This window comes from Chelonia mydas, chromosome 6, assembly GCF_015237465.2.
Source record: "Chelonia mydas isolate rCheMyd1 chromosome 6, rCheMyd1.pri.v2, whole genome shotgun sequence".
NCBI classification, from domain to species: domain Eukaryota; kingdom Metazoa; phylum Chordata; order Testudines; family Cheloniidae; genus Chelonia; species Chelonia mydas.
The window spans coordinates 48,864,674-48,892,639 of NC_051246.2; the positions used below are offsets into that span (position 1 = coordinate 48,864,674).

At 41.7% G+C, this 27,966-nt stretch overlaps 1 protein-coding gene across 11 annotated transcripts in view; it reads right to left on the reverse strand.

Moving 5' to 3' along the window:
* Positions 1-27,966, reverse strand: part of NELL1 (neural EGFL like 1) — a 409,663-nt gene that overhangs the window by 354,002 nt on the left and 27,695 nt on the right. For 10 of the 11 annotated variants that reach the window (XM_007067928.3, XM_043548858.1, XM_037899951.2 and 7 more), the window contains exons 3-4: positions 23,279-23,429; positions 2,101-2,271 (exon numbers count right to left, since the gene is read on the reverse strand). In XM_007067928.3, the coding sequence (XP_007067990.2) occupies positions 2,101-2,271; positions 23,279-23,429 (322 nt within the window). Of the gene's footprint in view, positions 1-2,100; positions 2,272-13,323; positions 13,407-23,278; positions 23,430-27,966 lie in introns of those variants that run through there. The other variant, XM_043548860.1, reaches the window with a different exon arrangement.

Sequence of the window (27,966 nt, forward strand, 5' to 3'; positions counted from 1 at the left end):
CCAATATGGAGGTGTGCACATGCATAAAACTGCACCCATCTAAGTGGAGGCGGCACAGAGGCCCCAGTGAAAATCAGGCCCTACACTAGTCAAACTGGTATTTTTGGTTCTCTTGGCTAGTAGTTATCTAATTTGATACATATCCCCAGTATTTATTTAGGCTGAACTGAAAGACTGGAGCAGGGAGAGCAGCACATCCTAAGGAGGCAGAAAGCATTCATCTATTGACTAAAATAGCATTCTCTTCTCCTGTGATTTAATTTGTTTGATTAAGTCCATAGGGACACTGCTTCTTATTAGCATTCAGGAATTAGCTCTAAGTCTATGACACTAAGCCATCCTAAAATGTTGAAATTTATATTTAAAAAATCTACCCTATCTAATACTGGATTCTGTGTGTACTTTCAGCTGCAGTTTTTCTCCCACTGAAGATTAGGAGGGCTCAGATTTTTTGGCAGTTCTCAACAGTATCCTTTGCTGGCATTCTCTGCTTTTACACACAACAGCTCACTTTCACATTCTTATGAAATTTACTGAAGTCTCAGCAGGACATATTGGTGCAATAAAAAAAAAAAGTTGATTCCCTCTTCAAATGCAAAGGTGTAGGAGGTTAAGATATAAAGCAAACTGTTCATGCCAACACTTGGAGAAAACTCTAATTAACTGAATTGAGATACTACAGTTGAGCCAGGAACTTAAAATAGTCTCTCTCTTCCCCCCGCCATTTAAACCTCTACTACTTTCTACCCTCAAGCCACTCTTTAAAGATATTCCCATTGCCTTGGAAGTTATTGCAAAAGTACAGAACCAAATAGAGGTATTTAGTTATGGCTCCATGCTGGGAGCGGAGCAGAGCTGAGCTGCACCACCTCAGGGGATGCTCCAAGAAGAAGAATCCCTTCCCAAGCACAGGGGGTGTAGGCCTCACTACTTCACATAATGGTACGGCCTACCCTCCACTCTGTGCCGGACCAGATCTGCATCCTACGTTGAAGGAGTAGGGCCATAATCACATCCTAGTTCCCTTTCTAAAATGAAATGCAGAATGTAGAGGGCAATAACTTCTCCCTAGCAGGGACACTGGAACAATTTGTATATTGGGGGTGCTAACAGCCATTGAACCAAACTGTAAAGCCTATGTATAACGGAAACCCAGGGGATGTGGCAGCATCTCCAGCACCCCCTAGATCCATCACCTATGCTCCCTAGACCATGTAAGCACCGCAACAATAAAACTCATATGGAGGGGTTGATCCAGCTCCTGTTGAGGTCAAGGGGTGTTTTAGTGTTCATTTCAGTGCAAGCTGGACTGAATCTAATATCTTTCCCACACACAGAATTGTCTTCAAATGCCCAATCCTGTGTTGCGCTGAGTGTCCTTGACTGCCACTAACCTCAATGAAAGATGAGTGCTCAGTATATCACAAGATCAAGTCCCAAATGGAAGCAGTTTCTCGGTTGGTAGCTTTTTGTTCCTGGTTGTGGGTTTTTTTGTTTTTTGTTGTTTTTTTTCGGGGGGGGGGGCTTGCACACTAATGCTGGCAATCTGCAATCCTTATAGCTTCTTAAAGAAAGGTAGCGAACTGGCAGCCAGAAAATAAGTGGTACCAATACTGAACTTTTAAGAGGAGCAGGCCCTTTTAGAAAAGGCATTTAGGCTTTTGTTTGGTTTTTAAAAAAGGACACTTGATTAAGTGAAATGAAATTAGAAGCTCAAACAACATCTTCATATATTCTTCAAGCTGAGTGAAGCACTCCACAGACAGAACAGGCTGCACAACCATGTATCACACTTAAATGTAATCACAGCTGAAAATAACATCAGCCAGTACCTACAGTACAATGAGGTATATTTAAGACTCCCCAATCAGCAATCGACCTTTCCTACATGTGTTCATAATCACAGTGTACCATTTCATTTTTATGCTTTGTTTTCTTACTTACTCTATTGAGTTTGGTCACTTTAGAATATAGAACAGTTTTTTTCTTTTCTCCAATTGCAGTTTTGTTCCCAGGGGAGAGAGGGAGGGAGGAAAGAGATGGCTTGTATTTCTCTTTAAAAAAAAAAAAAAAAAAAAGATACAGAACACAATTTCTTACCTGTTGCAATCGACATGAAGCAGAAGGTGGGATGCACTAAGTGACAGTGCAATCTTGTGCCACTGTCCATCTGCCATCCGGTACGGGAACACCTCTGTTCTTGCCTTTCCATTAAATCTGTAATGATATCTAATCTCATCCCTCAGGCCGCTGCTCTCCAGTTCAAAGTAGCTGTATTTGAAAGATGAAGAATCAGTTCCATGTTTTAGACTGTGTTATCCCTGCTATTACCACCATTTCCCTCCTCCTGTTCTAAAGCTTAAAAATAGTTCATGCATTTGAAAATGAACTAGTCACCACACGTTAGGTCACAAATCTAAAACAGGTTACATAGTATGGGTGTTAGATCTTGTAGTTTATTATTTTTAATATACAGAGTGAGATAGGGCATAGAATACTAAATATCACTTATATGAGGATTGTGCATGTTAAAAACACCATTAGATAGCCCTGGAGATCAAAGTTCCCTTTTTTATCCACAGTACAAGCATCCCTCCACTGCTCAATGTGCTTCATCTCTGGGCTGGATTTGAATGGGCAACCTAGAAATGATGGGCTCTGTTCACCATTACTAATGCCAAAGAAGAGATACTACAGGAAGAATGCACCAGCTAATTAGCAGAATAGAATCTGCTTGCCACAAATCTCATTTTAAAATGCTTATTTTAAAATCTCTCCTCAAAAATTTGTGCTTATTCAATTTATTGACTTTTATTTTTAGGGCTGTAATGTTTCAGCTTTACAAGGAAATTAAAGTCACCAGATAGAGTAGGTGTCTCAAAACCTGGCACAGTCAAGCAAGACCCTGGGACATTTGCCACAACAGAACAGTCCCAGGATAGCACTTTCTTGCTAACAAAAACAACATTTTTATTTGGCTCAAACTTCCATCAATAGTTGCTTCACGCTTGCGGGAGGAACTAGAGAGCCAGTTAATTTTTTAAGTGAGTTTAGTCCCAGCACCAGAGCAACTTCCCCAAGCTGGTCTACCAGGGACAGCCTCTAGGGACAAGAGGGTAGACTGGCCTCTATGCCTGTTTAATCCTAGGCCAGTCATAAAATTGCCAGGGAAGGATGTGGGCAGGAACAAGAGAAGAGTGGAACTAATGAGGACTGCACAATTCTCATGGCCTTGAAGGAAGCGTAAATGCACAGCCCTCCAATGCTATAGGTATGCTCTGGAGCTTTAGGAGGGAACTGAGCATAAGCTAAACAGTAGGGAAGAGAAACTCAAAGAAGGAAGATGAAAGAGGAGAGAAAACAGAATTATTGGGAAGAGACAAGAACGGAAATGGGAGAGGAGGAAGAGACAGTAGCTGTTTGCTAGTGGTACATCCAAGGGAGGTGGGATTGCTGCATCAGACACTGCACACTTACACCACTGGTGTGGAGGTGGGGAGGAAGGAGTGCTTTGCTTCACTCTCTAGCATGCCTCTCCAGAAAAGGGAATAAAATCAATCTTGATATGCCTGCTGTCCACTGCCAGAAGGAGATTTCCATGATACTGCATTTGGAAGGAAGATGAGAACACAGAGGATGAACAGAAGAAAGGCAGGGACCCATACCCAAAGAAGACTAAAGACTGAAACAAGGAAAAAGAGAAACGGGAACTAGTGGTGTGGAGGAGAGGTAATACACCTGCCCAACTCTTGAAAGCTAGAAATAGGAAGAACTGGAGAGAGAAAATAGGGAAGCATCATTTAAAGCCACTGAAATATGTGGGATTAGAGAAACTTTTCTGAGGGATAAAAAGGAGAAAGATGCCTGATTAGTTAAAAACTCCAGAGATTATTAAAAGTGAAAACATTTTAAACAGCTCATTTATTCTTGGCCATTCATGCCATTTGTCTGCTTTTTTCATGTTGCTCAGCATTGGCAGTTTCACTCTGGTTTGTAGTCAATTTCACTCCCTGGTTCTCATGGAGCAGGGCAATGATGCATCATTTGGGATACAAATGCTTCCAGGGAATGACTACATCCAAACAGAAAACTCATTGCACTTGTCAATTGATAAGTACATGTAATGCAGTTTTGCTTGTTTTGTAATATTTTCTTCCCCATCTTTACAAAAAAAATTAATTTTTGGCCTAAAATATGTAACAACAGTAGAAATATGTAAAATCTAAAACAGTTTGTAATGAAGAGAGACACTCAGAGTAGAGGAGAGAGGGAGAAGAAAAAAAAGAAAAAAAGATGTGACTTATTTCACTGGGGGGAGGGGGTGTCACAGTTCAGAGTTCCTTCCACATACTAATCCAATTAATTGGGAAACTAAGAAGAAATATCTATCTAAAATGCTGGATTCCAGCCATCTGAGAGACTTCAAACCTCTCATCCCCTTAACGGACAACAATGAAATTAAACATCAAATCGATGGACAGAGGAGCCCTGCAAGTAAAATAGGATGGAAGAGAAACACTTAACTATTATTCTCAGATACATTCTACTGCTTCACATGACACATTTCACATAGTTATTGATTTTCTTTCAAATAGAGGGAATTAACAATGCAGATTATCCAGTTGTTCAAGGCAATGGTTCTCCAACTGTGGAGACCAGCACTCTTGAGCAATCATTCTTCCAGTTAGTTTCAGTTTAGTCTTGGATTATTTTAGGATTTTCAGAGACTTTTTTAACCAATTACTCTAAACCCAAAAACAAAAGTACAAGCTCTATCCGCACCTCATGTGACCATTTCATAGCTTTCTTTGTCAGGTGTTCCTGTGGTATGAACTCAGACATGATCAAATTTGCAGAGGACACCAAAAGTGGTGGGGCAGCAAATACCCAAGAGAGACAGAGTTACACCGCACTGTGACCTGACGAGACTGAAGTACTGGGAGCTACAGCAACAAGGGGAGAGTCATTACTAACCATGTTAAATCCAACAGCCCAGGGAAATGAAATAATCATTACAGATAGAAAATGGGGAGACATAACTAAATAGCCACTCCCAGCGCATTAAAATGAGCTTATCTTCATTCTCTCTAGGTTCTTCTGTCATTTTCATCACTAACATGTGAGAGATTTCCAATAGAAACTGCCGCAGAAAAAGTATGGAACTGGAATCATGGGCTTAGAGGAGAGCTAATCCTAAAGAAGTAGGCCCTTTTATTAAGGGGCCCACTATATGAACATTGGTTCAAGGTCACCACAACCAAATGTAGGCAAACCCAGAACAGAGAAAACTGTTCCTTTTCTTGTTCCTTATTGTCTTTTCTTCGTCAACACGATATACACCATTCTCTCATTTACATTTCCTACATAACCAGATCCTCAGGTGCACCTGAGCTCCATTCTGCTACCTCCTGGTCTTGGTCTATGACCCCAGAGGCAGTCAGGGACTGATTTGACTCCAGATGCAATTTAGAGAAGCCTCAGAACTGCTCTAATTTATGTCAGTTAGAACAGTCCCCTAGGGAACTTTTATGTTAGTGCACACCCCAAGATTGCAATGCACTTTGGCCACTCTGGGAGGTTCCAGGGAGTGCTCCCTCTATAGAGCGCCAGCCAGAGACTCCAGCTGGGTGGAGCAAAAGTAGCCAAAGCAGGGACTGTTGCACTATGGAGAGTGGTGAAAATGGGGCCCAAGCAAGGATACCCCTCGCTCTAAAAATACCTCTGGACACAGAACTGAGAGTCCAGCCAGTAGTAGCAGAAGGAGCCAAAGCCGGGGCCTCTGGACATTCCAGGCAAGACTATAGAATAGTCTCAGATTTTCTCTGCCTGTGCTGATTGGCTGTTTGCACCAACCCTCCATCTCCCTCACCGATCTCTTCACTTCAACTTCACTCCACAATGCCCTTCTTTACCCTCTGCTCTGCCTTACCCTGCCCCACTCACCACTTCTTCTCTTTCCATTTAGCTGATCCCCTCCTAAGTAACCATGCTCCCAAAACAAACAAAAATTGTGGAACTAACATGCCATTTGCTGCCACCCACTGTTCACTCATCTTGTGTGTTCTATACCTTCCCTCACCCTCTGTCTGACTTGTCTATTTAAACAATAGTGTCTCATTGTTTCCTTATACTCCCCTGTTGGTCTCTTTGCATCCCTCTGTTTTCTCTGGTCTTAAACGTTGATTGTAAGCTCTTTGGGACAGGGACAGTCTTCTTGTTCAGTGTTTGTAAAGTGCCTAGCACAGTGGGGTCCTGGTCCATGACTGGGGCTCCTAGGTGCTATAACAAATAAATAAAATAAGTGCCACTAGAGGAGTACAAAGGAGAAGAATCAGGGTTTGGACCAGTCATACTTTGCACTTAGAACAGTGCCCCTTCCATCTGAGAATCTTAGAGAACCTTACAAATATTGATAAATTAAGCCACAAGATATACCTTTGAGACAGATATCACCATCCCCATTTCACAGATGGGAACATGAGGCACAGAAAGGTTAAACCATCTGCCCAAGGTCCCATAGAGTGTCACTATCAGAACTAGCAGTAATATTTAGGGTCCCAGTCCTAGCTTCCCAACTAGACCACACTTTATCTGTTTCCACAATGACATCTCCTCATATTAGTGGACAGTGATGACAATTAATATTGTTAGGAGCAATTTATTATGTTCAGATATTACCACCTCAAAAACCCATAAAGTGGCACTTGGTTCTTGACTGCCAGCTCAGAATAAAGCAGGGATAATAAAATAACATCTGCTTTCAAAAAGTGCACACATTCATTCCTCTTATGCTTTCCTGTCACTGATCTATCACAAAAGGCTTGTACACTATTGACAACAACAAAAAATACTCGGGCCTGATTTTCATTTACATGGAGGACCCTTTACACAACTTTGGCACCATAAGCCCATCCGCATCCCCAGGTTTCAGAGCCCAAGCTCCAGCCTGAGCCACAACTTCAAAGTGCTATCTACACAGCTACTTTTAGAGCGCTAGCGTGAGCCTTGCAAGCCCAAATCTGCTGACCCGGGCTGGGAGGCTCACTACCATGAGCTGCGTAGACGTGCCCTTAGAGTGGGAGTAAATGTACATTGCACCAGTCTTACATAATTTGTCAGTTAAGTGTTTTTCCCACCAAAAAGATATGCAGAGCTCCTTAAAACACAGAACAGAGACACTGAAAGCAGTTGGAGAACTGGGATTTGCCTATACTATAAAATGCCGACTAGGATTTTTTTTTTTTATTAAAGAAAACGTGTGTCTGGCAAGGCAGAGGGAAGGACACACACAAAAGGAAGTTTTCCCCTAAATTTCCCAAGCAGCAATTAAGCATTATAGTGGAGTCTAAATCACGGATCTGAGTGCAAGGTGCAAGACTGTCAGAGGCAGAAAGAAGCAAAATTTAAAAAAAAAAAAAAAAAAAAAGGGAAAACAGATCAGAGAGACACACACATGGTACCTCTACAATATATAACATTAAAAAATTAACTGAGGATGGTGTTGTGCAAGATCTAACCTTTTGTTGTTCATGTAAGAGGCAAAACAAAAGGCAGAAGAATTTAGGTGTTCTAAATGGAAGAGCAGAGCTTTGATAAGAAGAGCCTTAACAGTTCACCTAAAAACTGCAATATCAAGAAGATTCTGGAGAGATTATTTTATTTTTTGGGTACTCAATAAGAGCACTGATAATATAAAAGGAGCTATTTGCTGCTGCGGGCAGTTTGCAAGCTAGAACAGCACTAGGACAATCACTGTCGATGAAGTTACATTTAGGAAGTTAAAGGTTTCATAATCGCCATCTGCTGTCAAAGCACAAAGTCATTTAAATGAATTTCTTTCTCCTCTTCACATAAGCAGCATGGAAGAAGCTAAGTGGGGGGTGGACCACCTACAGAAATAATAAAGGTGGCAGAAAAAAATATTTACAAGGTTTATCGCAGAAGCTTAAAGGACTGAGTGCAAGACAAGCAGCTATAATAGGAAATGCATCACTTTCTGCAATTATTCTTCATAATCCCTCATAGCCACAGAGCTAATCACCTACCACACAATGTTTTGTTTGTTAATAAAGGACAATGTCCCAGCTCTGGAAAGATCCATCAGATTAAATTCGATTATGTATTGTAACTGTACAAGTCGACTGGCACAATGTGTTCCAAGACAAAGTCATTTCTCGCTTGGCAGGCTTTAGTAGTAATGGTTACTTCAGGGAATGAAAACAGGTGTTTCTGCTGGCCTTGGAGATGATCCTCCTATTTTGGTGTCAAGCCACTGACTAACATCATCCAAAATTGCCCAATTAAGATTCAGTCTCAGAAGATTCACTGTACCAGCAAGTGCAGCCATTTCTTTATAGTGTAGATTTGTTATACTGTTAGAGTGCCCATGATGGCATCTTTCTGCCTTCTCTGATGAAGTGGAAATATACCACTAGACAAATCCTGAACCTGGTTCTTATCTCACGTAAACCAGTGTAAATCAGAAACAACTCCACTGTACTCAATGGAGTTAAACTGGGGTGAGTAGAGAATCAGGCCCAATCTATGTAGATGTTTAAAAACCATGGGCTGGCATAGACTGCTCCATTGACTTCCGGGAAGCTGCACCAATTCACACCACCAAAGAATTTGGCTAGATATACACTTGCACAAATGTTGCCTGCATTCACAAGTTGGCTAAGCAAGCGCATACAAGGCAAAAAGTGAACAAACTCAAAGAATATTACTGGCTTTATTCTAAAGTACTAATGCTCTTGGAAATCGTTCCCTCAGTATCAAATTACTGTCTTTTCTTCCTTTCTCTTTAGAAGATGGATGAAAGCCTCTCTCAACTGCAATGACAAAGAGAGGCTACTTGCTCCTGAAATAAATGTGCTCTGTATTACATCCAGTGTATGTTCTGCCAGTTGTAGAGACAAATAAATGGGAATATATAAGACTGGGTAAACAGCACGCCCCATATTTCTTCACTGCGGGAGAGGGCAGAGTAAGGAAAGTAAATGAAGGAGATTTTTGACATCTCACCTTGGATTCTAAACATAATAGTGGAAACTGATCCTTATTGTAACTCCACAGAAATCAATGGAGTTGCATCAGGGACAAATTTTGATCATTTTAGAGGCTTTTGCTGCATTTTCTTTTTTTAGCTTCCGAATAAGAGCCAACAGATTGTTAACATGGTGAACTAATGCTCTTCCCGATCAGTGTTTCTGTGAAAGGCACAAAAGCTGGAGCCTGGCCGGGTAACAGGGTAACAGCCATCTGGGCCGCTGTAGGCAGCCCTGGACTCTCCACCTGACCTGGGTCGGGGGCCCAAGAGCAGCCCCCGGCCCATGCCCCCATGAGGGCATGTGGAGGGTTCAGGGCTCCCCTTCAGCTTCTGGCCTGGACAGGGGATGATGCCGGGGGGGGGGGGGCAGGAGAGAGACACGGGCGTAGCCACAGGGGGCAGCCCTCATGGCCCACTCACTGTTATGAAGGATCCGGAGCCGCTGGCTGCAGTCAGAAGCCAGGTGTCAGAGCCAAGCATCAGAGCTCAAAAGGTGAGAACCGGAGTCAGAGGCCAGATGCTAGGGCCAATGGTCAGACCCAAAGTCAGAAATCAGGAATCAGAGCCCAGGGTGAGAACCAGGCTACCTGGAGCGAGGTAAGGCAGGAGCAGGGCTAAGTCTAATGCAGAACAAGGCAGGATCAGGGCTGGAAACAAGCAGGTACAGGAGCAATCATGGTCATGGGTGAATGCTTTGAGCAGTTGCTGAACTGCTACTGGCCTGCAGACCCTTCCAATCAATCAGGCAGCCTACTACAGACCAGCTGTGCTCATTAGGTTGCCCAGAGAATGATTCTGTTGTCGGCCTTGATTCTTGACAGCATCCAAGTTTCCTGGAGGAAATGCAGCACACAGAAAAACCAAGATAGGTCTCAGCACTCATTTCTCCTGAACAAAACTGGTGGTCAATAAGCAAGTCTAGAAATACTGACATAGGACATCTCCCATAACCAGCCCTGCCTCTCTGACATGTCAGCGTGATGCTGAATTGGAAAGGGTCTTCTTTTGTATATTCCAATTTACTGCTCTAGTCAGCCTTTTATCACCTTTTTGATAACCTTATTCAGGAACTTGAGAGTGTGTTCTGGATGGAAAACACTGAGTGATATTGGCTTGTATTTTTAAGGAACGACGATCTATATATTTTTAAGAAGATGATCAGATACAGGATGTGATTTGACAGATGGAATGCTCAGATATGTATATGAAGGAAACACATTGCTTGAGGAATAGCAGAGTGAACTGTTAGGAGAGCCTGACTAAAGTTACTATTATTTGTTAGCATGGAAATTACTGCTGCACCTATTTTTATAATTCAAGCATCTGAACATTATCATGTTTTACAGATGTATCATCAGTCGCCTATTCAAATTCTAGTGTCAGAGAGCAATACACCGAATTATGTTGCTAAATGCAGAATGGGTTTTAGGCACACAAAAAGTTGGACATTTTAAAATCATTACAAGGCCTTTGGAGATGGGTATTATTATTCTACAATCAACTCAATGTGTTTTAAATCCCTCTGTTAGCATATGGTACTCTTATGTACCTCACACAAGGGTCTTGTTAAGCGGGGATAATGCCGGCCTTATTGAAGTTTATTGCTTGATCATTATCCTTTTCTCGTCATAATCACACTTAAGCTTTAACCAGGCACTTGACACAACTCATTTTAGTTCAAGATCATAGGAATAAGATGCTCAGCAGTATACTATAACCTGAAAACAACTGCTATGGATGCAATGACCAAAGGAAATGGAATAGACAATACCAAAGAAAAAAGAATCTGTGACAAAAATGTATAAACACCTGAAATAGATGGGGGGGAGAAGAGAGAGAGATTATAAACAGCATTGATTGGGTTCATCCATCAGCTACTTAGGAGAATCAGCTTCATGTAATCACCATCTTCACTGATGCATAGTCCCTAACCTCTAATTGCAACATGATCACAAGTTTCATTCAAAAATGCTACTGATCTCAGGATGCATTCAATAAAATGGCAGAAGGAAACCTCTGCAGTTCTACAAAACAGCTGACTGAAGATGGTCTAAAGGGTTTGGATTCTTCTGAACAGCCTTTGCAGAGACAACAAATGCCTTCAATTCTGCCTTCTATGGTGCTGCCATCTAAGACTGGACACTAATGTAGTTTGGATTAAAGCTATAATCCTGCCTACAAATAGTATCCACTGCTGATCTTTGTGAACATAATGTTTGGTCAGTGTTCAGAGGATCTCTGTGTGGATTACTTTTTTAACCTCTTATATAGAGCTCTGAAAGTCCCCATCATTCTCAGGAAAATGAAGAAATGAGGCAGATTTAAGATAGTAACTCTAGTTCATCCCAACACTCTCATTTTAGAAATCTGAGGGCACAAAAATGTGACTGCCTTGGATTGAGTTTTACCGTGCTCCAAATCCAAATACTTGAATCTGAGAGAATGAAATGCTGCTCATTTGTACACTTGTATCCTCTATCCTTAAAACAAAGGGAACAGTCAATTAAATAACTTTAATAAACCCTTTTTTTCCTATCGGAGTACTTTATATTAACCTAGTCTGAAAAGTTTAATGATAAAAGCCTCCACTGTAACATTTTGTTCGTTAAAGGTGTATGTGTCTTTTTGTCCCATAGTTCTTCTATATGCCAGGAGGGGTATATCAAACTGCATGGCATTTAGCCTTTATTCCACTCAAAGGTATCTGTGCACCTGCAACTAGGCAAATATCTATCTCAATACAATTTTCGTTTCTTGTGTAATCATAAAAGAAAATGATAACCCTGAATGGCACAAAAAGGCAGCTTCCAAATATAACTGCTTGCTTTCAGAGTATGTGGTAGAAAGACTAACTTCAACATATTCTAGACTCCTATCACAGATGTCTGAACATTCATTTCCTCCAGTGTTGGTGCAACTGCCCACGGTCTGTCAAGGTGACAAGCTCTCGCCAGGTCATATTAAACCAATAAAGCGATGGTGCATTGCAGAGAGAAAAAACGACACCACCACACCTTTATTCAAAAGGATCCACTCACCCTCAGTCCATCTGGGTGGAACAGGAGTCTGCATCCTGCAAACTTACCTAGAAAACACAACTGTTGGTGAACTTGTGTAGCTCTGCTTTGAATGGGGCCCTATTGTTATAGTGGAGATGGCACTCTAGATTGTTTCCTCAGTGTGCAGAATGCCCACATAAATACCTCTGGCTAAAAAGAAAAATGCTCATGCCACTGTAAAATCCACCACCAGCATAGATCACAATCATTCAAACCTGGGACCTTCAGCACAGTTCAGACCCCCTGAGGTAAAGTAATGACTGCTTTAGCTGGTCGCAGTGCTAGGCTGTTATCCTCTGATGGACCAACTACTAATAGTGGACTTGACACACACTGTGTTAGTGTGGAATATACTACCAGGTCACAAATAGTATCTAGGATATGCTGAGTAGAACTGATCGAAATGCAGAAAATATTTTCAAGGTGGGGGGGGGAACCCTGGAACCATACAGCAGAGTTTCAGAAGCAGATTGTTCAGGTCGGACAGACAACTATGTTCTGCACAAACACTCAGGACTGCACCCTTACCTCAGACCTCTTGCGAGGCAGGGGGGTTTCAATCCTCTTATCTCGCTCAGAAAAAGATGCTTGTTCTTGGATAGGAAGATGATAGGCAAAAAATTACAGATAAGATACTGCTGAATCCACCCCCTGCTCCTCTCACCCTGATCACTCTAGCAGCCATATTCACCATTCCAGTCTGACCCAGCGTGCCCCCTTGCAGGGAAGCATAGTGTTGCAGATGAGCCCTTAACTGGCTGTGTGGACTTGTTGATACCGTGGGCGAGAAGAGTTAAGTACTAAAGAGCACCTCCTTGTGGAAGTCTCATTTATAAGTGGAAAAGCCAACACAGAACATAAACAAAACGTTCACACCAACATCCCATTCTTAGTCCAGGTCCCACACCTGAATCCAGTGTTCACTTCTATCCAGGCTCTTTCTCCAGGGTTCTCTTGCTTCCAATCTCTTCCCCTGGTGTTAGGCCTCTTGCCCTTACCAAAGTAACATCCTACTCTGGAGTCTGGGGAGATTGGTCCATTACAACTCTTCTCCAGGATAATGGGTGATCCTTCCCAAGCCGAGCTTCAGGCCAGCATCAGGGGGACCCCTGGCGGACACCAGGCCCTCCTGGATGCCTGCTGGTTGCAGTTCTCCCCTCCCCAGCAGCAACTTTTACATACTCCCCATCTTGGTAGGTTCCCTAAAGAGCTCACCTTTCTAGGCTCCCTGCTCAACCTTCTGGCTCAGGCTCCTCTTGGGATCTCCCTTCCATAGGAGCCTCCTGTCTCCCTTTGGAGTTCCCTCCAACTGATCTTGGGTCACTTATCAGGTCTAGGTGCTTGTTTACTAATTAGCCACCTGGGGCAGTCAATCACCCTCATGTGGGACCTTCATAAAGCAGTCAGGCAGATTAGGATCTAATTCCCCAAAAAGAGCAGCTGTCCCATGACACCATACAGTGATTGTGTCTACAATACAGCAGATAGCTGAAACTGCTGTGGGGGAAGTGTCAAATTAATTAATTAGTGTCAGGGAAATACATCCTCCCCCTTAAGTGGGCTGAATGTCTCCTGGGAAGCTGCCCCTCCCCTCGTTTTTGTGATAACCATCCCCCAAACCCAGATGGCTGCAGGAAGCCTGAGAGAAGAAGATGTTAGCCACTCCCCAATAGCATCTGTCATAAACGACAGCACTGCCTGCAGCCCAGCTAAACAGAGGAAGAAAACCAATCTGGCCCTTTAGTGGGACAGAGGTCAGTTTGATGGCTAGTGTGTCCCCTTTGGTGGCTCTGGCAGCCACTAATTTGCAACACCAACACACTACTTAGCAGAGATCCATTCCAAAATTCCAGCAGAATGGCTATAAAACTTTCATCAATTAGTTGAGAAAGTTGCCTTCAGTCTAAATTACAGGGAACTCCAACAGTGTGCCATAAAAGCAGCAAATCGAATAACTCAGAATGCTCGGGAGGGCTCCTGGGGGATATACACAGCCTGCTTCTAGCCAACCCTGACATTTCAGCCCCGTCCAATTTCTGCCTTAAAGAGTTCCAAACTGTCATCCCTTCTATTCCAATTGCTGACAAGGTCCAGCCATTGTGTTTCAACAGCTGGTTATTGCCAGTGCATTAATGCTTCAGACGGACAACAATTGTCAGTCCATTGTACATAAAACACCTGCTCTCAGCGGGAAGCCTCAAGACGGCAGGTAGCTCCTCTTCTTTCACAGTGCTTAAATCAGTGAGAGCTGTGCGGAGTTTTAACTTCCTTCTTTTTCTTTTTCCTTCTTCACACTGGAATCCAAAGGACAAAGTCCGGGCCAGACCCAATGACCATTGTAACCCATAAGAGTCTTTCCATTGGTTTCAATGACCTTTGGAACAGGCCCTCTGAATAGGAAACCAAATTCCATCATCAGCCAGGTTCACTGGTTCTTTTTACTCCACACAAACAAAACGTGTGCGTACACCTTATAGACGCTGCATGCCTGCTAATTCAGAGGCAAGTGAAATGAGCCAAACTCTTTGAATATTCTGGGCATATTGCACACAGCTTAAGTGATTAAATATATAAATATTAATGAAGCTGTGACTTTTGCCCTAAAACGTAAAGGTTAATGGCTATATTTGCCATTTTTCCATTTCTTGAATACTGTACAACCCAGAATCTAATATGCATATATACAAGTTGGAGTGAGTCACCAAAAATGCTACATTAAGTAACTGATTCTTCAGTTTTGCAATTAGGGTCAAAAGTCCCTTGCACAAATTCTTTTTTCCTAATTAGATTTCAATGTTTATTTAATTAGTTTGTTACTTGTAAAATCTGGTACAATCCTTTATACTAGCTTTTTTGCAGCTTCTTTCATATTTATCCTGGGGGGGGGGTTAGTGGGCTGTACTGTACAGTGGCCCACAATTGTGGTCTGTGGACTAGTGGTGCAGAAAGCATTTCCAGGTGGACTTCAAAGCTGCTTTGCTCATAATGGTGGAGAATGTGTAACACATGCAGCAGTAACATTCAATTGATACCTTAATCCATTTCTATTGTGCATACAAGAGTTTTCTAGCAGAGCCCCTTTGCATGCCTATGCCACACTTGCCACTAAAGGGCCAAATTCAGATCTTATTAAATAAGTTTTACATTAGCAGTGGAGCTAACTCCTGCAATTTTATTGCAAGTCTTGCAATACTTGGTACTTGTTTTTCTAAAGCCCCAATTCCTAGAGTCATATGCTAATATATAAACCTCATCTTTCATTCTAAAAAAAAAAAAATTAAAGCAAGTTGGCAGCCCTCATGATTGGGAAGAAAAGCTTTAAAACATGACTCCTACCGGGCCAAATCCCTGAGGCAACTAAAAAGAACCTAAAATATACTATATTCTTAAAAAACTCATGTCTTTTTTGCTCATCTCGTAACTTTAGAACACGTGGTTGGCAATTGGTTAAACTCCATTGATTTAAGCGAATTTGCTCCTGATTGAGAACCAGGTGTGAAGCCTCAGAATTAGTTGTGAAGCCTGTCATCAAGTCCCCTTCTTTGTCAGGTACAAATTCAGTCATAATCAAATTGTTTGACAATGGTGGGATGCCAAATTTCAACATGATCGGGCAAGAGAATCACAGGACGTGAAGGAAGAGTTGGTATGAACAAATGGAAAGTGCTACATACAGCAAGGGGGGAAAAATAGGAGAAAGTGGGTGGGACATAAGCAAGCAGCTTCACTCTTCACATTAAAGTGAGTTCTTCATCTTTCCTCCTTAATATTGACTTAATATCACTCTTGTAGGTTACCAAGTACTACAACTATAGTAGAAAGGTGTGGAATCAGAACTGAGAGGGAGGAGTTCTCTTTGAGATCTCTATCAAAAAGAGATAAATAATAGACAAGAAATTGAGAATCCCTGCTAGAGAGCTTCATTTTGCCTCTTATCTTTAAACCTTATTGTCCCCTTCCTGTACCTCCTCCCCACCCCCAAACACAATTTAAATTCCCTGACCCCCTTTTGCATTCTCTGCATGTAATCTAACCTATTTACCATTTGATTGTTCATATACCCATTTCCCCCCTTCCATTACTATTCTCTTTCTTGTACAGAAGTTTCATGGAAGAATCATAGAAGATTAGTGTTGGAAGAGACCTCAGGAGGCCATCTAGTCCAACCCCCTGCTCAAAGCAGGAACAACCCTAACTAAGTCAACCCAGCTGGGGCTTTATCAAGCCAGGCCTTTAAAACCTCTACAGATGGAGATTCCACCACCTCCCTAGGCAGAGCTGTCCCTAGGGTATGGTGAATGGGGACGACTGCCACAGGCCCTGTGCTTCGTGAGGAGGGGGCGGGGTGGAGCCCCCCTACCCACCTCCCCTCCCCCCCCCGCCCACCGGCGGGCCCCGCCGATCAGCACCTCTCCCTCCCTCCCAGCACCTACTGCCGATCAGCTGTTTTGCAGTATCTGGAGGCACTTGGGTGGGGGGGGAGGGGAGAAGAGCGAGGGCACAGCACGATTGTGGAGGGGGCAGAACTAGGTAGGGCAGGGGTGGGAAGAGGTGGAGTTGGGCCTTGGGGCAAAGGATGGAGTGCGGGCAGGGCCTGGGCGGAGCACCCCTGTCAGACAAACTCGGTGCCTATGTCCCAGGCCCCGCATCCCCTTAGGGATGGCCCTGTCCTTATGTAACTTTGCTTCCTCACTCTCCTAGTGAAACAGTTTCCCCTTATATCCAACCTAGACTTCCCCCACTACAACTTGAGACCATTGCTCTTGTTCTGTCATCTGCCACCACTGAGAACAACCTAGCTCCATCCTCTTTGGAACCCCCCTTCAGGTAATTGAAGGGTGCTATCAACCCCCCCACACACTCTTCTCTTCTACAGATTAAATAACCCCAGTTCCCTCAGCCTCTCCTCATAAGTCATGTGCCCGACCCCGTGAATCGTTTTCATTGGACTCTCTCCAATTTATCCACATCCCTTCTAGTAAGGGGGGGCCCAAAACTGGATGCAATACTCCAGATGTGGTCTCACCAGTGCCTAATAGAGGGGAATAATCACTTCCCTCAATCTGCTGGCAACTCTCCCACTAATGCAGCCAATATGCCATTAGCCTTCTTGGTAACAAGGGCACACCATTGACTCGTATCCAGCTTTTCGTCCACTGTAATCCCCAGGTCTTTTTCTGCAGAACTGCCACTTAGCCAGTCGGTCCCCTGCCTGCAGCTGTGGGAGTCTTCTGTTCTAAGTGCAGGACTTTGCACTTGTCCTTGTTGAATCTCATCGATTTCTTTTGGCCCAATCTTCCAATTTGTCTAGGTCACTCTGGACCCTATCCCTACCCTCCAGCGTATCTACCTCTCCCTCCAGCTTAGTGTCTTCCATGAAATTGCTGAGGGTGCAATCCATCCTATCATCCATATCAGATGGATATGTTGAACAAAACCAGCCCCAGGACCAATCCTTGGGGCACTCTGCTTGATACTGGCTGCCAACTAGACATCGAGCTGTTGATCACTACCCATTGAGCCTGATGATCTAGCCAGCTTTCTATCCATCTTATAGTCCATTCATCCAGCCCATACTACTTTAACTTGCTGGCAAGAACACTGTGGGAGACTGTATCAAAAGCTTTGCTAAAGTCAAGGTATAACACGTCCACCACTTTTCCCATATCCATAGAGCCAGTTCTCTCATCATAGAAGGCAATCAGGTTGGTCAGGCATGACTTGCCCTTGGTGAATCCATGCTGACTGTTACTGATCACTTTTCTCTCCTCCAAGTGCTTCAAAATGGATTCCTTGAGAACCTGGTCCATGATTTTTCAAAGGACTGAGGTGAGGTTGACTGGCTTGTAATACCCCAGATTCTCCTTCTTCCCTTTTTAAAGTGGGGCACTATATTTGCTTTTTTCCAAATCATCCGGAACCTCCCCCGATTGCCACAAGTTTTCAAAGATAAAGGCCAATGGCTCTGCAGTGACATCACCCAACTCCCTCGGCACTCTTGGATGCATTGTGTCCGGCCCCATGGACTTGTGTATGTTCAGCTTTTCTAAATAGTCCTTAACCTGTTCTTTCACCACTGAGGGCTGCTCACCTCCTCCCAGTACTGTGCTGCCCAGTTTATTTTGTGAGCTTTCCTCCATTTCACCAACCTCCGGGACGCGCTCTACTAGAGATGGAAAAGACCTATTATGTCACATCTAGTCCTTCCCCCCAGTTAGTGCAGGACTGTCCCCTACAATTCTCTAGGGCTTTGTCCTGCCTAGCTTTAAATGTCTAAAGCAGTGGAGTTCCATCATTTCCATTGGAAGACAATTCCACAGCCCAATAATTCTCAGCATTCAAAAGTTCTCAGGCTAGTAAGCTTGAAAATGCTATCACCTTACCAGGATACCTTTGAGGAAAAGCAGAAAAACAGCACATCTGGGCAGTCATTTTACATAGTACACAATATATTTGTGTGAATTAAATAGAAGTCACAATCAGCTACCCTTAACTATAATTATCTCTACTTTATGATCTAACCTATAATTTCTATCACCACAACTTTCTATTGCCAGGGAAAAAAATCAAAAAAAGTTTGTTAACAAAGTCCTCCGATTGTTGAGGATAGTCTGTTGCCAGAAGGGCAGAGGCAAAGTCAGGTAAGCAGCAATGGGTTAAATTCTGAGAAGCCAATGGGAGTTTTGCCAGATAAAGGACCACAGGATTTGTCCCGGCATCTGTATTCTCCATCTGATGGTCAGATGATGGCCTGGTTGCTAGGTGCTGCTGCTATCTTGTGTGTGATCCTATTGGGAAGGCCACATTTCCTCCCACTTCCTGTTAGTGTGCCAAATTCACAGCTGACATATACTGGTGCTACTAGACTGATTTCAATGAGTTGCATCCACTTACTCCCCAGCAGAGAAACTGACCTGATTAATCCACTCAACGTCAATCCTTCCTAGTACAGTAGAACCTCAGAGTTACAAACAACCTCCATTCATGAGGTGTTCGTAACTCCGAACAAAGCGTTATGTTTGTTCTTTCAAAGTTTACAACTGAACATTGACTTAATACAACTTTGAAACTTTACTATGCAAAAGCAAAATGCTGCTTTTGACCATCTTAATTTAAATGAAACAAGCACAGAAACAGTTTCCTTACCTTGTCAAATCTTATTTTTAAACTTTCCCTTTATTATTTTAGTAGTCTACGTTTAACACAGTACCGTACTGTATTGGCTTTTTTGGGCCGGGGGGAGGGAGGGTGTCTCTGCTGCTGCCAGATTGCATACTTCTAGTTCCAAATGCAGTGTGTGGTTGATGGGGCAGTTTATAACTCTGGTGTTCATAACTGCATTGTCAACCCCAATCTGGAAATAATTTACACACACGCTTAATTTTAAACCATGGTAGTCCTATTAATACACCCCAGAATGATATTTCCCTCTTTCATAATTGTATCACATTATCGGCTCATATTCAACTGGTGATCAACGATAGCCCCAAGATTCTTTTCTGCAGTACTACTGCCTACCCTGTTATTCCCAATTTTGTATTTGTGCATTTGATTTTTCTTTTCTAGGTGTAGTACATTGCACTTGTCTTTATTGAATTTCATATTGTTGTTTCATCTCCGTCCATGTTTACACTTTTTGTAGGATTCGTTTTTGATTTTCAGGTCATTAAAGAGCTCCTGCTGCAGCCCTATCGGCCTTTCGTGATTCCTCCTATCTTTCCTTCACATTGGGATAGTTTGCTGAAGTGCCTTAAATATTGTCCCTTTGAAAAACTGCCCACTCTCCTGACCTCCTTTTCTTTCCTTAGATTTTCTTCCCATAGGACCCTGCTTACCAGTTGTCAGAGTTCGTTAAAGTCTGCTTTTTTGGAAGTCCATTCTCCTTGTTGTGCTACTCACTAGGTCCCTTCCAACTCTACATTTCTATGATTAAAGCCAATCAGACCAAAGGAATCTAAAGTTAAGCACCCAAAAATTGTGGGAAGCAAACTTTAAAGTCTTTTTTTTTTTTTTAAGTTTGGGTGTGACTTGTGCAAGTTCACACAATCAATGGCAGAACCAGAAATTGAGCCCAGGTCTCCTGATTCTAGTCCAGTGCACTATCCACTGGTCACACTGCCTCTCACTACTAGAAAGCTTTAAATATATAATTTATATAATTATATAATCAGACAAGCAATGTACTTAGAGGCCCACAGAGATGATGTGTCTTCATATTTTTACTTGGGATTTGGGACCAAAATCTGGATACTAATAAGAAAATAACATTAAATAAAGTTAATGGATTCTGATTACCAGGAAGTTGTGGTAAGCTCCCACACATGCAGCCAATAGCCAAAACGGATGCATTGCCAGATCTGTGAAGAACCTTGAGACAGAGTTGACCAGCCATATGTAGGACCTCGGGAGTGGCAAAACCCTACTACCTATGTTTGGAGCTGACAGCACAAAAATATTGACTTGATTTAATTTTGTGCATGGGTTCCAGGCCATGCAAGGCCACTACTGGTTTGGCTTGAGTAGGCTTAATATCACAGTCTCTACTAGATCCCCGTGAAATCCAGGGGTTTGTGATAGATGGAACTTCAGAGTCACAAGAGGCCTCACTGGCTCTGTAGGCTATGCTTTGGAGGTTTGGGTTAGCAGCCAGTGGCTATAGGAAGCCAAAGCCTGGCTCTGTCCAACTTTCACCAAAAAGGCATAATTACATTAGCATTTAATATAAAGAGTCAGGGAATGCAACATCTGTGTCAGGATATGAGAATGCATTAGAACAACAATACTGTACACAATGTCTATAATGTGAAGTCCTTTGCAAACATTAAATAAAGAAGCTTCACATGACCCCAATAAAGTATGTATGTATTATCATCCCCACTTAAGGCAGAATGAAGTAAAGTAAGTAGGTATAACAAGATTCAATGGCTGGCAGTTGAAGATAGATACAGTCAGACTAGAAATAACATCCAAATCCTGAACAGCAAGGCTAGTTAACTATTGGAACAATTGACCAAAAGTTGTGGTGGACTCCCCATTAATGGCAATTTTAAACTCAAGATTGGATGTTTTTCTAAAAGCTATGCCCTGGTTCAAACAGGAATGAATTCAGAAGGTCCTATGGCCTGTGTTATTCGAGGACAGACTAAATGATCACACCAGTCCCTTTCAGCCTTAAAAAAAAAAAAAAAAACTATGAAAAAAATAACATTCTCCAGGCTACAAAAAGAGCCTGTAGCAGAGGTGGCAACAGAACCCAGAAGTGTTGATTCCCACTCCCTTCTTCTGAGCACTTGACACAATGCCTTCTCTACAAAATATTATATCTACACACACACACACTAAACACCAACAGAATAACTTTGTCATTGGACCTGTTATTTATTAGTTCTACCTCCTTTTTTGGAGAAACTTGAATGCCTGCCATTATGGATATGACAGCTGTGATGGGTTTGGTCACAGAGACCCCCTTGGGACTGTCACCTTAAATGCTGAAACTACCTCTGAGCCCGTTTTCCCTGTCAGCTTGGGACTCCAGAACCCTGTCTTGTTGAGCCAGACAAGCAAGCCTCTGCAACACAAACGCGGGGTCTGAACCACGTCCCCAAAACTGCAGGCTTTAACTGAAAACCACTCAGCAGATACTCCTGTCTCCAGCTCCCAGACCCCAATGGCATCCAAACCCCAAATAAATCCGTTTTACTCTGTATAAAACTTACACAGGGTAAACTCATAAATTGTGCACCCTTTATAAAACGCTGATAGAGAAATATCCACAGCTGTTTGCTCTCCCAGGTATTAATCACTTCCTCTGTGTTCATTAATAAACAAAAGTGATTTTATTAAGAATAAAAAGTAGGATTTAAGTGGTTCCAAGTAATAACAGACAAAACAAAGTAAGTCACCAAGTAAAAAAGCAAAAACACGCAACTCTAAGCATAATACATTAAGAAACTGAATACAGGTAAATCTCACCCTCAGAGATGTTCCAATAAGCTTCATTCACAGACTAGACGCTTTCTTAGTCTGGGCCCAATCCTTTCCCCGGTACAGTTCTTATTAGTTCCAGCTCAGGTGGTAACTAGGGTATTTCTCATGATTGCAGCCCCCTTTGTTCTGTTCTACCCCCTTTTATAGATTTGGCCCAAGATGGGAATCCTTTGTCTCTCTGGGTTCCCACCCCTCCTTCTAAATGGAAAAGTACCAGGTTTAAGATAGATTCCAGTATCAGGTGACATGGTCACATGTCACTGTGAGACCTCATTCTTCATTACCCACAGGCTGGCCCCCACATCCACAAGAAGGCTTGCAGGTAAATAAACCATCTACAGCCAAATGTCCTAGTCAGTGGGTGCCATCAAGATTCTAAACCACCATTAATGGACCACACTTTGTATAATTACAAAAGGACCTTAGAGATAACTTCATATTTCTAGTTTTAGATACAAAAATGATACATACATACATACAAATAGGATGAACACACTCAGTAGATTATAAGCTTTGTAATGATACCTTACAAGAGACCTTTAGCACAAAGCATATTCCAGTTACATCATATTCACATTCCAAGCATATTTTCATAAAGCATATGGAGTGCAACGTCACAACAGCTATCCAAAGAGATCATTTTTCCCATTGACAGTAAACGAAGACAAATCTTTTTAAATTTACACTACATTTAATCTCAGGAAGGGAACATAAAATGCATCACCATCTGGAAGGCATCCAAAGCATAGGTTTCAATAATGGTCTAATTGCTAGACCTCAAAAGAGCAGACACTATTTAAAATGATACAAAACGTAGTGAAGAAGGAAGCATGGGACTGTGCAATGTATGTAGATTTAACATCCCTGAAGAAGTGAAACACATGATGAACTAATAGAGATGACATTACAGGGGCTTCTATGGTGTGTTAATACCTACCTCATTGGCTTAAAAGTAACTAAAAGATCAAAGTAATATGAAGTCTTTTACTGAATAAAGTATCCTGCCTTCTTTTGTTTTAACAAAAAAAATAGCTGACAAATCTATGAAACAGAGACTTTGACTGTCACTTCAGATGTTTCAACTACTACTTTAGCTCAATGTCATGCTAGACCATTAAGTGCAGAGATACTTCTGCTATAGAAGAAAACTGAAGCTTTCAGCAAAGACGAGATTTCCTCTTACCTGTGCTCCAACTCTCGGATGGACAGTACAACTCCAGAAGTTGATGCCCTCTGTTGCAGGGTGGCCAGAAACGTGAATTCACTTTTATTCCGAAAGAGCTGAATTAACTTCTCGCTCACATGGGGCGCTGCATGGATTTCTCTTTCTACATCTAAGAGTTTCATCGATAAGAAGAGAAGGGGAGGGGAGGGAAAAAACACAACGGCACAGTAAAAAAGCCAAGTCTGAAGGATTCAGATTACACTTTTTATTTTCCTCTTCCATCAATATTTTTCAACAGTCGTGTACTGCACGCTACAGCTGTATTCATTTAATGTGAAAACCCAAAATGCCATCTCTGTCAATGTGCCCACTTGGACAAGTTCACAATTGGCCAGGCACTGATTTTCTGACAGAAATGTTGACAGGATGCTAAGCAATTTGGGTCTGCTGCAAGCAGATTAAGTTGCTGTAAACAAGGTGTGCTGCAGTCAGATAAATAATCTCCAAAATTCCAAGGAATATCAGGAACTGCCTGCTCCCAATGCCACTTACCAAGCTCCAATTTCAATTTTACCATTGACTCAGTTACCATCTCTCCACAATATATGTGAGGGACCCTGTCCTTGCGCTGTGTAGGGCAGAGATGTATTATTGCTAACAATGCTACAGAGCTATGCCTTTGCCCAAAATAAATGCAAGACATGCTTGCAATACACTATCATTTCTGGGATTTCTCAGTTTAAACAAGCAATGTGTGACAGCTCATACAATATTTATTAATCTACACTCTGATCAAGTAGGGCCAGAGATGTTTCAGTCTTGCTAATTCTGCTGTTGTCCATCAGTGGCATGCCTTCCCACTCTCTGCTCTTCTTAGACCCAAAGTCACCTCTGTTCAAACGCACCCACTGCTATCTCACCATTTCTTACTGCACACCACTAACCTCTAAGATGGTGAATAATGAAAGGAAAGGGAACACTGAAAATCTGTTAAAGGAATGAATCACGCATCATTTCACCTTCCTCTGCTATTTTGTTTTGTCATGTCTTTCATGCTGGCACTTTATCACATATTTTTGGGGCCTGTGTCACTTTCTTTTCTCAAATGCCATTACCAATTAGAAAGCCACGTGCTGCTTCTTTAGAAAGGCTTTCTTTGAAGCCAAACATTCTGGCTCAGTTCCTCAACTGGTATAAATCAGAGTAGCACTACTGAAGGATCTGGTCCAGTGTAAGTGCTGTAGGGTAACGGACAAAAAATGATGAAATTTACAGCACAGAGCCTCACTATAAAGAACCTAATGTACTGTCACAAAATTATGTTTATTGGACCCAAGAGAAGAACAGAAGATGGACCCAGAAAAAAAATTGACACCTAAACACCCCTTAACTTTGAGGGAACTCCACTCCATGGAGAGAATCCAAATTCTGTGCTCAAGATTTTTAAACTAGTGATTTGGGGTACCTCAATTTTGGGGTGCCCAACCTGAAAAGTCTTAAAGCAGACTGAGTTTCAGAACATGCTGTCTACTCCCCCACTCAAAATCCAGCATCCCTAAGGTATTTCAAGTGGGGCATCCAAAATCACTAGTCAGTTTTAAAAATCTAGTCCATTGGCTCAAACTCACCCCTAAGATTCACCATACAGACTATTAGTCTGTCTAGTCTTGTATCCTGCAAAAATCATGAAGCTTCAGAAAAAAATCTCTAATGTAGCCAGCAAATTGTACAACACCATGGGAGGCGGGAAAATCCTTCCTGTCCGCTGTAGGTGACCAGCTTATGTCCTTAAGCTGGAGATTTGATTATCCATATCATTATCTTAGTTTAGCTTGCATAGCTACAAATGTTATTAATGGTCATAAAATTATCTAATTCTTTTTAAAACCTAGCTGCAAGGGATATAAATGTGTACATCTAAAATGACAATTAGTGTTCAGCTGCCTCCTTGAGAACATGAGGATATCCTCCATGAAGGTCTTCCATGCTCCCATACCCAATAAATTAACTCAATTCATATTTAACCCGTTATTAAAAAAAAAAAAGGTACAGAAAGGACAGGGTTTGTTTTTTGTTTTTTGTTTTTTTTTAAATCATCAGTCTGCTGATCCAGTCCTCAAACTGTGGAGCAAAATAGACATAAAATTAAAGCCAGCACAATTACACCAGGAATTAATCTGGGCCACTAAAGTGTGAAAAATTCAGTACAAAATCCCAAAAACTTGAAAGTAAAAGATTTTTGCTCTTTGATTTGAAGTTTCCAAAATATTTCAATGTCATGAAAATCCTAAAAATAAATATATGACATTCAAACCATTTTTGAAGTTCTTTCAGATAATAATGAATCCACACTGAAAACATTGGTAATTTTGTAAGGGACATTTCCATTGGCAAATTTCAGAGAATCTTCACAGAATCCTAAATTTCCAGGTCATTAAATGACCCAGAACAAAATGAGGATATTTACCTCAAGAATGTTTTTTGTTAATCCATATGGTTTGAGTTTCAATACACTGAGCCTTTCTTTTAGAAAAACACTTTGAAATGTAATACTATATTCCTGTGTCTTTTAATAGTGCATGAATACGTCAGAATGCCTCTCTCTTATGCATTCAGCTACTTTTAAAACGAATATACAACATGAATGTAAAATACTACAGTTTTCTAGAATAGGGGCTCAAACCACTGGAACAATATTAATATAGCGTTTTAGACCACTGTTACAGTATATTCCTAAAAAAGGAAAATAACTTGTAAGGGCCAAATCCTGCAAACAAACACTTAGCTATCATGTATATTGTTATTACCATGAATAATCCTACTGACCAACAGCCTTTGTAGTTGAGTGTTTGCAGGATAAAGCCTTACATTAGCAATGGAACATACTTGCTGACATGGAAAAGATTATGGACACACTTTTTAACATAATTGACATACACTATATTGGAAACACAGAGCTTTTTTTAAGGGCCGACTGGTAATAGGACTCCCAATCCTGCCATCTGACTCGTACAGGTGGACGAGTCAGTCTGCTTGTGTACAGTTCTGTCTAGTTCAAATGGACTTCACACATGTGCAGGGATCCACCCACATGGATCAGATAGCAGGACCTGACCCTATAAGGTTAAAAAAAAAGAGGTGTGTATATATTTAGTCCACATGGTTGTCATGTACATCATCTGCTTTTGAGCAATCTTCTGTGTTTCACCTGATCTCTAGACAAAATATCATTCAAATGAATTATAAGTACTATATGCTCAGACTTCTGTTTTCTGTCAATTTTAATTCTGGGGGGGATGGGAGGAAGCTAGCTGCCCATCAGGGAAAAATAGTTCTTACATTATCTATAAAAAATAACTGGCTCCTTGTAATAAAGTGCTATTTTCTTTCCTGTGTAACATAGAGTATTGCTTTATCTAGTCATCTTCAATGAAATATTACTTTACACTTGACTGATAATGCGACCTCAGCAAAAAACAAAGAGATGAAGATATGACTTTCTCATGCCCTGCTATGTGGTTATGTTTTCTTAATTTGAAATGTTGGGTGTTTGGGGGTTTCTTTAAACAAGTCAAAGTGTTTCTCAAATCAAACCCAGGTGAATAAAGCAGCTCTGTATATTTATTTGAAAGTGCAAACTGATATAATAAGCCTTCTCGAAGGATCTACTGAGGGAGATTTCTACCTTGAACAAAGCAAAGAAACAGAAGATTCTTTTGTTTAAAAAAAAAATGGAATCCTAAAATTCTAAAAAGGAAATGTCTATATGCTGAGCAACATTACTTTTTAGCATAAGAGATCACCACTTACTGTCTGAACTAGCAGTATGCATTAACTGTAATTATCAATGGTGCTTACTTTAAGCACCTCCAACTAAATTTCAAATTGTGGGATTTAGTTCCTATTTTGCCAAATTCTGGTGAAATCCTCTGAGTTGATGCAGTTGTTGCCAGGGGGTTTAAAGACACAGAGAACATACTAATTAGGAAATTAACCAGTACATAATGCCGAATAGTTAGATTCTGCAGACACTTTTTGTTAAGCACTGTCTTGACATATACACAGTACAACTAGCTTAATGCCTCTACTGTTCTGTTAGTGTCAAATCTAAAATACTCATCTGTATATTTTATGAAATCCTTCATAATTATTATGAATGCTAATCAGAGACATATTTGGGCCACCATAACTTGCCTATTAAGTGTCAAGTCATTTAAACCCAAAAACGTGGCCTACCTGGAAACTGCTATAAATCTAATAAAGGAAACTATGCACCAAGACTAACACAAAGCCCAAAATATGGAGCCACATAGGACCTCATCTGAAAAGCAGTGCACAGGAGATGACAACATGCAAGTTATGTTGTTCTCTCAACCTGCAGTGCTCACACTCCACAGTTCTTCCATGGCCCGAGACACAGTGGATAATGGCCCATATGCACAAGCACATAACCTTAATACCCTAAACACCTTTCCCCACGGGGACTGATCATGATGCTGGCACTGAATAGTTCTGACGGGCAGCCATAATATAGGTCCACATAAACAATGTCCCTATAGTGTTACAGTAGGGTCTGGAAGCTGTGCCACTGACTTCAATGGGCAAAGAATCAGACTCTTAATGAGTATGGGGTGTTCAGATACAGCGACTGGAGAAATTGAGGAGGATGAAGACAGTAAGACAGACTATATCTGCAATAAGTGCTT